We start from the raw sequence: 16,814 nt of genomic DNA, 5'->3' as shown, positions 1-16,814 counted from the left end.
TGAATACAAAAGATGAGATGGCTGAACAATTGAAGGTTGTGTGTAACTGTAACTGTTCTTTTAAAACTGTCTTGATACCTGTGAACTTCAGGAACCAGATCTTTTAAGTCTTTCATGGTGATCTAAGGAACTGCATACTGGATGCCCACTATGAAAACTATAAGAAAGTGTAGCACTAGTGGAAGCACAGAGAAATACAATATACTGAGGAAGTGTCAATATGGCTTTTGTAAAGAAATCCTATCTCAGAAACCTATTAGAATTCTTCGATGGTGTCATAAAGTATAGAAATATGTTGGATATAGTTTACCTGGGTTTTCAAAATGCAAGTTTTGTATTTTGCACCTCACCCTGCAAATGGCTGTTAAAAAGCTAAGCATCATTTTAATACAAGGAAGAACATTACATTAATAAAAACTTAATTAACAGACGATAAGTCTCACTGTGGAATTTTGGATGTTCTACAGAGATCTTTATTATGTTCAAAACTGTTCAGCATGTTCAGAAATGATCTTAAAAAGGAGAAAATTAGACTAATAATACTAAGTTATTCAGGATATTAAAAACAAGGGATGACTGAAGAATTGCTGAAGATTCTTACAAGACTGGATATCTGGGCAACAAAACTGCAGGTAGATTAAATAAATGCAAAGTGAATCATATAAGAAAAATGATTCCACCTTGATATATAAAATGATGCGTTTTGAACTGACACTGGTCACTGAGCTGCTAAAGTTCAGGTAACCTTTTGTTAATAAATATGAATGAAAACTAACACATGCATAGAAGAATTTTGTGAACATGATTAGAGGCATGAAACATAACATAGGGGAGAAGATTAAAATAGGTTGTATATTTAGTTTACTGTATCCTTTTTCCAGTCCTGTTTTGTTTTCTTATTATAAATACAAAGGACAGAATGAACAATACCAGAGAAGAATGGAACTGTTTAAACAGCTTTCATAAAATTATCATGTTAGTTCTTACAACAACAAAAGGTTGTTTGCTTTCATTGCATTCAGCAGGAAGTTCCAGAATTTTAAGTTGCTATTTTTTTTTTTCTCATTAAAGCCTTAATATATTAATTATAAGCTTATATTTATTTTCCAACTTTTTAAAAAAAATTAATCATCAGAAGCCTGAGGTTCAGGGACATCTTCCCAAATGCAGTGAAAGCAAACAGCCATATTATTGTAAGATGGAGCATTTTAATTTTATAAAAGGAAATGCGTTGCCTGAAGTTGCAGATGTTTGGATGACCGACTATGACCTTAACAGTATGACCACTATATTTCTGAGAAAATTAATGGGAAACAGACTTCTGTGACATATGGTCCAGTTTAAGAACTAAATTTACCGAATTTTAGACAGATGTGCACACATAGACCATTGAAAGAATTCTAGAGCTTTGTGTACAAATTGAACTGCAATGAAATTAAACAAGAACTTGGGAGTTTACCCTCATACAAAATTGACAATTCTGATCATGTATAATTTTTAAAGTACAGCTGACAATCAATTAATCTACTCCAGCTTTATATCGGCACTATTAAAAGAAGGATTCTGTCTCCTTTCTCTAAATGTTTCAATTACAAAACAATATTACCATTAAGCACACTGGTTTTGGTAAATGGAGAAGAAACTTTTCCTTGCTTTCTTTGGAGGTTTATGAATCTTTCCTGGCAAGTTTAGAAAATTGTATAGCTTTACTACATCACATTATAAATTTTGTTAAAAGTGTTATACTCTGGGAAGTTAATGATAGTATAATAATCTCCCTTTTGCAATAAAGTTATTTTCATTGTTAACATGAAAGCTTTGCTACCCAGATTAAAAATTGGATGGAAAACCTTTTTATTACTTACAAGAAACTAACTCTGCTGTCTGACTATAATATTAGCAAATTACAAATCAGTAAGCAAAATCACTATCAAATAAATTAAAAAGATCAATTAATTGATTTTGTCAATTAATTGACAAGTACAATATTTTGTCAAGTATTTTGTCTAGTTTGGGGAAAAATGAACCCTTTTATACTTTGCTATATGACTTGCCATCACAGATATAGCGGCCAGAATGAAACTTTGCACGAATGTGCTATTCATAATGTAAATTATCTCACTCTTGAGCTAATGAAGCTTTAATGTTGCTAGACGAATGTGCCTTACCAGAGTACTTATAAACTTTCCAGAAATAGCAGCAAATGACTGAGTAACCCTATGAACATTTTACATTGAAACATTTTGCATTTCAGATCAGGACTAATGCCTGGAAGCGTAACAAAAAAGTAAAATCTAATCGATTCAAGCCATAAGGAAAGGGGCTAGGAGGGTAACTGCTGACTGGAAGATTTTTGGTACTTTGACTATTAATGAAAACTTATTGGATAGTATATAAAAGAAACCTCCTTATTCAAAACCTACCTAACTATATATGAAGAACAGTATAATATACCATTACCGAAGTATTTTTAAAATTCTCTCTGAACGTTTGGAGAATATCCTAACTTTTACTAACATAAGTATGCTAATAAACATTAAAATAAAATTAAAAAAAAAAAACAGAAAGTAACTCTTAATTAAATACTTTCAGTAAGGATGCAGAACTTCCAATAATAAATTATCTTGATTTATCATTTCAGTGACAGTGCAAAGATTGCAAAAAAAATCACAACCCAAAAAACACCCCCCCCCCAACCCCTCAAAAACAGACAAGTGAACTAGAAATAAATTCATAGCATCATAGAATCATAGAAACTAGGTTGGAAGGGACCTCAAGGATCACATAGTCCAACCTTTCTTGGCAAAAGCACAGTCTAGACAAGACGGCCCAGCACCCTGTCCAGCCAAATCTTAAAAATATCCAATGTTGGGGAATCCACCACTTCCCTGGGGAGATTATTCCAATGGCTGATTGTTCTCATCATGAAAAAATTTCCTCTTGTGTCCAATCGGAATCTCCCCAGGAGTAATTTGTACCCATTACCCCTTGCCTTTTCCATGTGACTCCTTTTAAGAAGGGAGTCTCCATCTTCTTTGTAGCCACCGTTTAAATACTGCAACATGGTGATAAGGTCTCCCCTAAGCCTTGTTTTCTCAAGGCTGAACAAACCCAGTTCTCTCAGCCTTTCCTTGTATGGCAGGCTCCCCAGTCCTTTGATCATCTTTGTGGCCCTTCTCTGCACCCTCTCCAGCCTGTCCACATCTTTTTTGTATAGCAGGGACCAAAACTGAACACAGTATTCCAAGTGTGGCCTGACAAGCGCTGAGTAGAGTGGGATAATGACTTCTTTATCTCTGCTGGTGTCGTGGTTTAGCCCCAGCTGGCAACTAAGCACCACGCAGCCGCTCGCTCACTCCCCCCCCGGTGGGGCGGGGGAGAGAATCGGAAGAGCAAAAGTAAGAAAACTCGAGGGTTGAGATAAAAACAGTTTAATAGGTAAAGCAAAAGCCGCGCATGCAATCAAAGCAAAACAAGGAATTCCTTCACTACTTCCCATGGGCAGGCAGGTGTTCAGCCATCTCCAGGAAAGCAGGGCTCCATCACGCGTAGTGGTTACTTGGGAAGACAAACGCCATCACTCCAAATGTCCCCCCCTTCCTTCTTCTTCCCCAGCTTTATATACTGAGCATGACGTCATGTGGTATGGAATAGCCCTTTGGTCAGTTTGGATCAACTCTCCTGGCTGTGCCCCCTCCCAGCTTCTTCTGCACCTGGCAGAGCATGGAAAGCTGAAAAGTCCTTGACTAGTGCAGCAACAACTAAAACATCTCTGTATTATCAACACTGTTTTCAGCACAAATCCAAAACATAGCCCCATACCAGCCACTATAAAGAAAATTAACTCTGTCTCAGCTGAAACCAGGACAGCTGGTGATGCCCGTGTTGATGCAACCCAGCATCCTGTTGGCTTTCTTTGCCACAGCAGCACACTGTTCACTCATATTGAGCTTGAGCTTGTTGTCTACCAGGTCCCTTTCCACAGAGCTGCTCCCCAGCTGGGTAGATCCCAGCCTGTGCTGCGCTCCTGGATTATGTTTTCCCAGGTGCAAGACCTTACATTTGTCCTTGTTGAACTTCATAAGGTTCTTGTTAGTCCACTCTTCCAGCCTATCCAGGTCTTTCTGCAGGGTGACTCTCCCTTCTGAAGTGTCGACTTCGCCACTCAGTTTAGTATCATCGGCAAACTTCACCAGGGTACACTTGATCCCATCATCCAGATCACTTATGAAAATATTAAACAGTGCTGGGCCCAATATCAATCCCTAGGAGACCCCACTTGTGACAGGTTGCCAGTTTGAAAAGGAGCTATTTACCACCAACCTCTGGGTGCAGCCTGTCAGCCAGATCCCCACCCACTGCACAGACCATGTGTCTAGTGAGTAACGCATCAGTTTCTCTAGAAGGATGCTGTGGGAAACCATATCAAAAGCCTTGGAGAAATCCCGGTAGACAATGTTCACAGCTCGCCCCACATCAACCAAGCAGGTTACTTTGTCATAGAAGGCAATCAGGTTTGTCAAGCACGATTTGTCCTTGGTGAATCCGTGCTGGCTTTTCCCAATTGTGTGTTTCATTTGACTTGTGATAGGCCACAGGAGGATTCGTTTCATAACTTTCCCAGGGACTGAAGTAAGACTGATGGGCCTATAATTTCCTGGATCTTCCTTTAAGCCCTTCTTGTAAATCCTGGTGACATTAGCCTTCTTCCAGTCTTCTGGGATGTGCCCTGATCTCCACGACTTCTCAAAGGTTATGGAGAGCAGCCTCGCAATGACATCAGCCAGCTCTCTTAACACCCTCAGGTGGATATTGTCAGGGCCCAACGATTTATAGGGGTCAAGCTCCTGCAATATTTCACATACCAACTCTTTCTTCACTAACGGTGGGACTGTGTTTGCATCAACCTGGATTTTTTTTCCCAAGGCCTGGGGCCCAAAAGCACTCGTAAAGCCAGAGGTGAAGAAAGCATTGAGAACCTCTGCCTTTTCAGCATTGTTGGTGACTAATTCACCTCTCCTGTTTAACAGTGGGCCAATATTTTCCTTCTAAGTTTGAGATGAGCAAGAACCTCCTGGGAATAAAGGTTGTTGTAGTGGGTAGCAATTCTTGTAGGAGTTTTTCTTAAGTTTTCTGTCTCCAGCAAAGATTTGCAAGCCACTGTTGTCAAAGAATCATAGAATCATTTAATCATTTAGGTTGGAAAAGACCTTTAAAATCATCAAGTCCAACTGTTAACCTAGCACTGCCAAGTCCACCACTAAACCATGGCCCTAAGCACCACATCTACATGTCTTTTAAATACTTCCAGGGATGGTGACTCAACCACTTCCCTGGGCAGCCTGTTCCAACGCTTGACAACCCTTTCGGTGAAGAAATATTTCCTAATATCCAGTCTAAACTTCCCCTGGGGCAACCTGAGGCTATCTCCCCTTGTCCTATGGCTTGTTGCTTGGGAGAAGAGACCAACCCCCACCTCTCTACAACCTCCTTTCAGGTAGCTGTAGAGAGCAATAAGGTCTCCCTTCAGCCTCCTTTTCTCCAGGCTAAACAACCCCACTTCCCTCAGCCGCTCCTCATAAGACTTGTGCTCTAGACCTTTCACCAGCTTTGTTGTCCTTCTTTGGACACACTCCAGCAACTCAGTGTCTTTCTTGTAGCAGGGAGCCCAAAACTGAACACAGTATTAGAGGTGCGGCCTCACCAGTGCCAAGTACAGGGGGACAATCACGTCCCTAGTCCTGCTGGCCACACTATTTCTGATACAAGCCAGGATGCTGTTGGCCTTCTTGGCCACCTGGGCACACTGCTGGCTCATGTTCAGCCGGCTGTCGACCAACACCCCCAGGTCCTTTTCCGCCAGGCAGCTTTCCAGCCACTCTTCCCCAAGCCTGTAGCGTTGCATGGGGTTGTTGTGAGCCAAGTGCAGGACCCGGCACTTAGCCTGTTGAACCTCATACAATTGACCTCAGCCCATTGATCCAGCCCATCCAGAACCCTCTGTAGAGCCTTCCTACCCTCAAGCAGATCAACACTCCTGCCCAACTTGGTGTCATCTGCAAACTTCCTGAGGGTGCACTTGATCCCCTCATCCAGATCATTGATAAAGATATGAAACAGAACTAGCCCCAGTACTGAGCCCTGGGGAACACCACTTGTGACCAGCCGCCAACTCGATTTAACTCCATTCACCACAGCTCTTTGGGCCCGGCCATCCAGCCAGTTTTTTACCCAGTGCAGCTTACGCCCGTCCAAGCCATGAGCAGCCAGTTTCTCCAGGAGAATGCTGTGGGAAACCGTGTCAAAGGCTTTACTAAAGTCTAGGTAGACAACACCAACAGCCTTTCCCTCATCCACTAAGCGGGTCACCTTGTCATAGAGGGAGATCAGTATGATCAGGATTATGATCAGGAGATCATAGCACTGCTAAGAAAACTGCAATTGCTGGCTGAGAGCACTTTATTCCTAATTAGTTTCCCTCACAAACACAACTGTCAAAATAATTGAACTATTGAATTATTGATCTTGAGTCCATTCATTATGAGTACAAATAAAGTATTTAAACCAGCCTACCAGTATCTGTTTTCCTCATTCTGCTGCAGGGTAAATCAATGTATAATCTCTGAAATTATGGAAAGGTACTGAAAAACTGTCAAGTACTTTAGTGATGCCCTCTGTGACTGTCTATTTTTGGTGAATTAAACATAATCAGAGAACCTTCCCAGTCACAAGAACTCATGTGTTTGTGCAGTTAAATTGTTGAAGTAGTCTGTAACTTACTTACTGAGCTTGCCAACAAGCATTTTCCCAAATAATTGTCAAGCATGGTCAGGAGTTAGTGTGGGCAAGCAACCATTCATAATAGGAAATTTGAATAATATCTCCCTGTTTCAGAGGCTAAAGGATGTATTTAATAGTATGGATGTAGGCCATTCCATGCTAGCTGGCTTCACTGCCAGACACTGGTCCTGACAATGCTTAATGTATTAGCGAGCCTGCAAGTCCTGTATTCCACTGTCAGAGTGGATAGATAGCAGTGAAAGCAGTCATCTGGATTTTAGCCAACATATCCAAACAGAGTAGGTCACTTGGTTGAAAGCACCATAAATCTAGAGAGTTTTCTGTGTGAAGAGGAGGGAATAATGTGAAGGGCCTGTCAGTTTCCAAGCAGTCATTAGCTCTGATAGTTAAGCAAACAAATACTTTCTGATTTCTGAATGTGCTTTTATTTTCAGGGAATCGTGAGAGAAGACCTACAGAGACTACTAAATACTTGCTGTTACTGATACTGATGTGTCTGTGAAGATGATTTTATATGACCAATGCTAATTGGTCTGTAAAATATAATGGCCTGGCTGGGGAACTTGTTCATTCTGTCATCATTACCTAACAAATTATAAAGTTTATTTACACTTTGAAGGAATGTCCCATGTATTTCCCCTTTTCTGAATGTTTAATAATTTGCAGTTTTCCTTAATTACAAAACCAGAGTTTCTTATCTCCAGACCCACTAAACATGTGTCCCATATTGGCAAGACAGCTTAAGAGCATTCACTTAGAAAAAATTGTTATATTGCATAGGGGCACAGTTTGTTGCTCTCAGAAACTGAACTAATAAGCCCTATGGGAAAAGAAGATAAAATCTCAGAACATATGCTTTTTTATATACTTGCTGTGAAAGATTAACATCTTATAAAAATAAGAATATTGGGTTTGCAGGCAAATATATTTAGACCAGTATAGACATCTGTGTAATAACACAAGCTTTGTTGACAGGAAAATTGATGCGTGCAAGGTTTAGATGCTGCAGCTTGCAAGAGTATCTGATATAATCACAAACTGTCTTGAAAAGCATCTGATGTGAAAAATGCCAGTCAAAATTTCATCTACAGAAAGAGCAGATTTGAGCTGTTTGATTTAAGAACAACTAGCAGTGAATGACTGCACACGTAGACATTCTTTATGAACTGGAAAAATGTGACGTGGTTTAGTGATTGACACAGACATTGATGCTGCTGTTGATTTAAATTTATTTGTTTGTAAATCAACTATCTCGTTAGTCTCCTTCACTTTGTCCAATCTTGTTGATATTATCTGTTTTTTTGACACATTGAGATAAACTAAGGAATTCTGCTTATTATAACTGTAACAAATTTAAAAATGAGGGCCTGATTTAAGTTTAGTATTTTTGTACTGCTTTACTGCATAGGACAAAAATAATTATTTAAAAGTAAAGTAGCAAACTATGTTAGAAAAAATCTTTGGATAAAAAATTAAACAGCTGAATATGTAAAACAGCTTTTGCCAAATAGCAAATATCAAATAATGAAATTCTTGAGGTAAAATAATGAAATATTATTGAAGATGTCTAACAATTATTTAGCCTGAGGGCAAGAAATTTCTTGGATCTTCATAATGCAGTTTTCTTTGAGACAATTTGCAGTTTTCTACCCAGGTTCCCCACTAAATGTCTTTCTGAAGCCCAGTCATATACTTGATCTGAAGTATATTACATCCATTATGAATTTTATCTGATACCAGACACAACAAAGCAAGGAAAAAGATGCGTAAAACCTTCCTTAGTTGTTATCTTCAGTAATACACCGATGGATCTGTAGATATGCAAATTTTTATCTGTAGATACGCAAATTTTTATATGTATTATATTCTTGATCAGTTACACATGGGTTGAATTTCTGACAGTTAAAGAAAATAACATAATTCCTCTGCCTACCAGCTGACTTGCATATTCCTTTTCAGATTTCAGACTGAAGTTAATTATGATACTTTGGAAGTCAGAGATGGACCAGCTAACTCATCACCATTAATTGGAGAATACCATGGAACACAAGCACCCCAGTTCCTTATCAGTACTGGAAATTACATGTATCTGCTGTTCACTACAGACAACAGTCGTTCAAGCATTGGTTTCCTAATTCACTATGAGAGTAAGCCTGATATTTCTCTGATAGATTTTTATTTAATTTTGAAAATAACATTCCATTTGAAAATGAGCAAATTATTGTGAATAAATAAACTTCAGTAATTGTATTTGTATAAGAACAAATTATGTTTACTCTATGCTGTACTGACAGATAACTCTGAAACTATTAATTCATTTTGGAAATCTTTTCTTCATGAGTTCTTGTATGTTATTCAGAATGTTTATGGACCTAGGTGTTTAACCAAATGAAGAGCAATTTTAGAAACTTGCCCTTATGGGTAAAGATATATTGTTCTTTTTTGGTTTGGGTTTCCCCCCCCTTCTCTCTCAGTTTCTCTCTCTCTTTTTCTCTTTCTCTGATTTTAATACAATTTTGCAGTATTGAGCAGAATTAGGCCTTATCCACGATGATTCCAAAATGCAAATAAATGCATATTAATATCTCCCTGTGAACTATAGAATCATTGTAATAGCATTTGCTTTTAAATTAGATACATAAAATTACATATATTAAACTGTCTGAAGTCATACTGATCTTTATATGATAGCATAGCCATTCACTGAATAAAGAGGACGTATGTGTTTAGTGTGATTGTGCAAAACAAATAACGTTGTTTTTATCAATTGTTCTTATCTAGAAACTAACCTGATTGAAGTAAATTTGCTGTCATATTACATCTGAAATGAGTGCCTAAACTTATATTTCTTAGCTACATCATAACTTGGAAATTCTGCATAGCTTCTTTTAGCTTTGGCTTAGACATGGTGGTAATGGCTGAACAGACTATAGTATGGTAAACTGCAAGGCTGCTAAATCATGTAAAGACAAGGAACAGTACGTAGGTTTCTGCATGAGTTATGTGCAGATGCTAATTTTCCCTGATTGTATTGGATCTAAATGTTGCTGTCACATTTTGTAATACGGTCCTTAAATATTTATAATTTTGTGTTTTATTTTAAGCCTTCTGTCAGGTAGATGTCTTTTGTTCTGTTAAAAATTAAAACAATTAGTAATAAAATATCTGCACTACACATTCTTAAAGAGAAAGGTCTAATTATAAAATTATTTAGAATTATATTTGTATATTCATTTTTTATCTTTGTTGAAAATTTTAATATCTCACATACATGACACTAGTTTTTCAGTGATATTTCTCTAGGTAGTCTGATAAAATGTCAGAATTAATTTTGATAGTGCACTGTAAACCTTGAAATTGGATTAGATCTTTAACAAGTAAAGATGACAAAAGGCTAGCAAATGATCTTCATCTTCTTTTACATATAGTTCCAATGCATAGTATATTAAAAAAAGCCTTTTATATAGAAAACTAATATATTTCTCATTTTCAAAGTCATAACAAACCTAATTTTTTTTTTTGCAGTGTCCTGAGCAGATTGACTCCCTGCACAAAGCATCTTTCTCTTTCTGTAGAAGTAACATTTAAAAGGGTGTCTGGTATTAATTTTTGCTTAGAAATGAGCACAAGGATGAAATGAAATTAATAAAAAGAGTAAATGATTTTAAGTTCTCAGTTTAAGGAGTGAGAATGTTTAATTTTTTGTGAATTATATTTCCCATTAAATAGTTATCTGATAATTGAATTTCAGTAGGTATTAACAAAAAGCTTAACATGTTTTCTTAGTTACAGACAGTGACTGCTGTTTCTCTTATGCTTTTATGTAGTTGTGAATGACATTCAGCTGGCAGATTAAACAATTAAATTTAAGTGTCGACATAGAAGTGTCTAGAGCCTGAAAGTTACGGTTTTGGGCAATGCACATCTGGTCAATGCAATCAGTAGAGTCCATGGGGCAATTCAGTAAACTCTGAAGTAGAATCCAGGGACTATATTCGATTGCATAAGCATGGAGAGTTAGAGTTATTTTAGGTACTATGTCATCTAGTTGCCAAGTACTGCACTAGAGATTTGGATTTTGCACAAGTCCTTTGCCACGTCTACCAGTTCCATGGAGACATCCTGGTTATGATAGGATAGCACTAGAAACGTATATTGAGACAAAGGAGTACTGAAGGAGCTAGCGGATGTTATGGCAGGAACCCTCTCAATCATCTACCAAAGGTCTTAGGAGTCTGGGGAGGTCCCTGCTGACTGGAAGCTAGCCAATGTTATGCCAATCTACAAAAAGGGTGTGAGGGAAGACCCACGGAACTACAGACCTATTAGTCCAACCTCAGGTCCTGGAAAAATTATGGAGAAGATTAGACTGGGTACTATTGAAAGGCATTTAAAGAATAATGCAATCATCAGGCACAGTCAACATGGGTTCACAAAGGGGAAATCCTGTTTAACTAATTTGATATCCTTCTATGATAAGGTCACCCACGTAGTGGATGAAGGGAAGGCAGTGGATGTAGTTTTTCTGGATTTTAGTAAGGCTTTTGATACTGTCCCTCACAGCATCCTTCTGGACAAGTTGGCCAGCTGTGGGATGAGCGGGTTCATGGTGCACTGGGTGAAGAACTGGCTGAAGGGCAGAGCTCAAAGGGTTGTAGTGAATGGGGCTACATCTGGCTGGCAGCTGGTCACCAGTGGTATTCCTCAGGGTTCAATTCTAGGGCCAGTTCTGTTCAATATATTTATAAATGATCTGGAGGCAAGAGTTGAATGAACCATTAGCAAGTTTGCTGATGATACCAAACAGGCAGGTGCTGTTGACTCTTTTGAGGAACAAGAGGCCTTGCAGAGGGATCTCGATAGATTGCAGCATTGGGCTATGATTAATGGGATGAAATTTCACAAGTCCAAATGCTGGATTCTGCACCTGGGACGGAGTAATGGCGGGCACAAGTATAAACTGGGAGAGGAGTGGCTGGAGAGCAGCCCTGCAGAAAGGGATCTGGGGGAGCTGGTCGCCAGCAGGCTCAGTATGAGTCAGCAGTGTGCCCTGGCAGCCAAGAGGGCAAACCGCATCCTGGGGTGCATCAGACACAGCATAACCAGCCAGTCAAAAGAGGTGATTTTTCCCGCTGTATTCAGCGTTGGTGCAGCCTCACCTTCAGTACTGTGTGCAGTTCTGGGCCTCACAATTTAAGAAGGATGTGAAGGTCCTTGAATGCATCCAGAGGACAACAAAGGTGGTGGAAGGGCTGGAAGGCATGTCCTGTGAGGAGTGGCTGAGGACTTTGGGCTTGTCTAGTTTGGAGAAAAGGAGGCTGAGAGGCGACGTCATTGCTCTCTACAGCTTTCTGAGGTGTGGAAATGGAGAGGGAAGTGCTGATCTCTTCTCCCTGGTATCCAGTGATAGGATGCATGGGAATGGTTCAAAGCTGTGCCAGGGTAGGTTTAGACTGGATGTTAGGAAGCATTTCTTTACTGAGAGGTTCGTCAAACACTGGAACAGGCTTCCTAGAGAGGTGGTCGATGCCCCAAGCCTGTCTGTGTTTAAGAGGCATTTGGACAATGCCCTTAACAACATGCTTTAACTTTTGGTCAGCCCTGAAGTGGTCAGGCAGTTGGACTAGATGATCATTGTAGTTCCCTTCCAACTGAAGTAGTCTATTCTGTCTATTCTAAAATTTCTCTCCTTGTAATTTTGCTGAATAAATTGTTCCGTAGTTTGCCCTGACTGGGATGATCAGATCTCTTTGGACTATGAAAGGAGCTTAAAGACCAAAGAAGCCTATAGACACATCAGTGGAAGCACCTAAACTGAAATCAAATCTAGCCCTGAATGTCCACACTGTAGAAAAATAATACAATATAAACATTCCAACTGGAATGGGTATGTCCATATTCACAGCATAAATTGTATAGAGAAAGCTTACTAAACTCTTCATACCTATGTCAGTGCATTTGCTCCTCAAGGCTCCTTAAGTCAGTCACAGCCGCGCTGTTTATATTGGTTTCTTCTCACACTTGGTTTCTCACAGAACAAAAATTGTCTCTATGTTGCATTGTGTTATACATGTTCATGTAATGCAACTGAAATTTGCTGCAGAGTCTCTCTTCTTGTGTTAGTCAGCATTGGGAGCTCCTGAAGCATTTCTGTAGTGGGTATCAGACATAGGTCCTTCCTTGATCCTTACCTCTGTATTGATAAATGTGCACATGCCAGAGGGAAGGTAGTTACAATAACCACTAACATGGAAGTACTAAGCAGATTAAGTCAGTGTTTTCAAAGAACAAAACCAGGTGGAAAGACTCTATGGAGATGCTGAGTAGTCTGTCAGGAACAGGGGAGACCAAAATTATATTTTGATTGCCCTTGCAGGCTTAACTATAGAAGTTGCTAATGTTAAAGAAATCACAACAGAACTTCTATTTGTTACATATTTCTTCCACTTGTAGAAGAAAAGGCAATCAACTGTAAGTTTTAAGAAAAGTTTCTGAATATTTTCTTTGGAAATTCAAATAACTATCTTATTTAGAAGTGTCCTAAAAATCTTCCAATTATAGTAATAACTTTGAAGATAAATTAAATCACTGAACTGTGAGGCAGAAGGATCTTAATCTTGCTTAAAATAAAAAGCTCAATATAAGCTGTACCAACTTGCCACTGAGATGGCAGTAATATTCTATTAAGCTAAAATATTCCTGTAATACAGCTTTAATATAAATGTGACCCCTTAAAGGTACTTCAGATGTGAAGGCAATTTGTTAATTCCCTGCCTTAAATGTCTGTAATTCAGCTTTTTGACGACACTTCTAACATAGCTAATGCAAGACAGTGTAGGTCATCTGTTATACATCTAAGAAAAAAATTAATAAAGTACCCATAATATTCTTTAATTAAAACTACTGATAAAGTAGTCAATTTTATCAAGAATAATTAACCTATATTCTTTTGACCACCTTGCCTCATGCCTCACTTATATCTCCCTGATCTCTCAACTTGCCTAGTTATGTGATTTTGGGGGTTTTTTTTGCAGCTCCTCATTCTGTGAGGTAGATTGTGCAATCTTAGTCTTTTCCTTAAACCAAAACAGGTAAAAATAACTTTATCCACAGATTCCATTAATGTAAAGCCACTTTTTATTAAGGTATTTTTGAAATGTATCTTTCCTTGAACAAGAAAACATGATCATTTTAAAAGAAAATTGAGCAATTATTTCTTAAATCCAGATAATTTATTTAAAAGTCTGTGTTTATTTATGGATTAACATTCCTTTCTGTACTACAATGTATCTGAAAAATGGAACAGAGATCATAGTTATGCATCAAGACTGTAATCATCCCATATTACCATGTACATCAGTATGTATTTGATAAACATTCCAATTTTCTTACATACTCAGGGGAAATTATTTAAAGTCAAGGATCACCCATCTTTGTAAAAACTTTCCTTTTATGTCTTTTAAAAAATCTAGTAAAATTAGTGTTGTGGTTTTCCTTAAATTAAATGTTATTGATAATAAAAAAGATAAAGGTAATACTTTATCCATAGTGTATAAAATTAGGTAATTTTTTAGATTTGATTTTGGAAAAGAATATTTTGGACCCACAAATATGCAATCTTCAGGGACATAACAAAGTGTCAACATCATTCAGACAGCCCACAATCAGTTTTAGCAAGGATAACATAAAACCAACATACTTCCTTACACTTTTTCATTTGAAGAAAACATAATCCTTGTGAATAGTCTCGATGTGAAGAAAAGATTTGTATATTTTTCACTGCCAGGACACACTCACTGGAAAACGTTTTTTGAATGCTGGGGAAGAACTTTTTGTTTCAGCAGTTGATTTTACTCTGACTAATAAGAAGAACCAATAGAGAGCCTGAATAAGAAAGACGATTTTTGTGAAAGAGCCCCTGAAATAGCAGAGTTTATGACTCTTAAGAAATGAAAGAATGAGGCAACACAATGTGATCAAGTTGATGGTTTTCAGAAATCTAAACTTCACCAAACTTGAGAAATTCATTCTCTTAAGAATTAATTCTGAAAGTCATTTATAAAAGAGATGATATTAAGGCCCAACAGCAAACTGTATTTTTTGGAGAGAAAGAAAAAATACTATCAATTTCTGTAGCTATTTAAAAATCCCTTTTAATGAAGTGTAAACCAAAAGTTAATCATGTAAATGTTGGATATAGTCAAACATTGCTATAGATGGCCATCAAAGAATTTTGACCATGTACTTAACACAATTAAGTGAACGTTTACAAGGTAAGAATACAGCATATGGGAAGAGGGTAATACACAATACTGAGATAATTAAATATATTTTATTCATCAGGGACTGTTGAAATTCCCTGTGCTATACTTAAAGGCAAAGCAGAAGCAGTCTTCACTCCACAGAAAATTATGTCTGAAAATTCAAAACTGTAGGGAAGTTTCAAATAATTGCAGAAGGGCACACACCTTTAAAAGAAAGGAGGGGAAAAAAAAAGATTAAAAAAAAAAAAGATAAGGACCAGAAGGGTCAAGGATATAAGTTTAACTTCATTCTTTAAAGATACTAGTTTCGAGCTGATAAACAATGTGATAAGGAACAAATGATTTGTATTTGATAAGAACAGATTATGTCAAGCCAATCTAGTTTCTTTCTTGACAGGTTAACTGGTTTTGTAGATTTGGGAATGGAAAAGGAAGGAAACAGCTCTGTGTTGACATTTATAAGGCTTTTAGAAATCTTCCAGAGAAAATATAGAGATTTGGTCTAGATGAAATTATTATAGGTGCAACAAGCACTTCAGTGAGCACTGGAAAAAGTTGCCCAGAGAGGCTGTGCAATCTCCATCCTTGGAGCTTGCAATAAAAATGCATCCAGACATGGTCCTGTGCAACCAGCTCTAGGTGACCCTGCTTGAGCAGGGAGCTTGAACCAGATGACCTACAGAAGTTCCTTCCAACCTCAACCGTTATGTGATTCTGTGATGCTGTGAACAATTTTGAAAACTTTTATGCAAAGCTGCCAGCAATTAGTAGTTCACAGTCTAGCTCAAATTTGTAGGGTTCCTACTCTGATCTGATCTAGATCCAAAACTATCTGATATTTTTGTTATTAACTTTTATGATAATATAAGAAGGTTGGATAAGTTTCCAACTTACAATTATAGCAAGCACTATGGTGGAGAGGGTTAGAATTCAAAACAAGCTAGATGAACTGAAGAAATGGTCTGAAATTTAAAAAAAAATCAAACTCTATACAGAAACATGCTAAGCATAAATGGGGAAGGAGAAATGACATGCACAAATACAAAATAGAAATAAAATAGAAAAGGATATGGTTTTTACACAAAACACAAATAATCTAGAGAAAAATGTAGTAGTAATGCAAAAAGTCGAATCTTCTGGCTGTTGTAGTTAATCATAAAAAAAAAAAAAAGAAAATAATTACAGAAAAGACAATTTTTGTTTACAGGACTATTTTATCTAGGACTTGGAAAATAATTATTTCATTTCATTTGGTGACCAGAGACAATATTGTGTCCAGATTGGGACCCAGTTTAAAAAAAGTAGGAGGTTGTTTACATGGAAAACATGACACATATGGAGTCATTGAAAGGTCTGTACTTGTTTAGTCTAGAAAAGGGATGACTTAGCAGACAGGAGGGAAGGTATGATAACAGTCTCATGTGCCTAGTACCTAAGAATTGCAGCTAGTCCTGGAGTTCAGTCTAGAACTCTGCTAAAATGCCAGTGCTCCCTGTCAGCAATGAGCAGGAGAGAGGTGACATGCTAGTTCTGCCATTCTAAATGACTTCCATAGCTCGTTAACAAAAATAATATGCACCTAAGCGCTCTCCTAAATTTGACTATGTTATGCCCTTTCACTTGGAAATACCCTCCAGATATTCTTTAGAGAAAGATTTTTTCAACTTTTATGTAGAAGAGGAATGAAAAAAGCTCTTGTAATAATAGCATGACCCCCCCTCTTCCCTTTCATCCTCTATACCCCCTTCC

The 16,814-nt window shown here is 37.8% G+C and overlaps 1 protein-coding gene across 1 annotated transcript in view; it reads left to right on the top strand.

The window, feature by feature from the left end:
- The window catches only part of CSMD1 (CUB and Sushi multiple domains 1), a 1,308,402-nt gene that overhangs the window by 974,944 nt on the left and 316,644 nt on the right, over nucleotides 1-16,814 (top strand). The window contains exon 17 of the mRNA XM_072855145.1: nucleotides 8,761-8,948. Coding sequence (XP_072711246.1) covers nucleotides 8,761-8,948 — 188 coding nt within the window. The remainder of the gene's footprint in view (nucleotides 1-8,760; nucleotides 8,949-16,814) is intronic.

The sequence above is a fragment of the Ciconia boyciana genome, chromosome 3, assembly GCF_034638445.1.
Source record: "Ciconia boyciana chromosome 3, ASM3463844v1, whole genome shotgun sequence".
NCBI classification, from domain to species: Eukaryota; Metazoa; Chordata; class Aves; order Ciconiiformes; family Ciconiidae; genus Ciconia; species Ciconia boyciana.
This window is presented reverse-complemented; position numbering and strand designations above follow the sequence as displayed.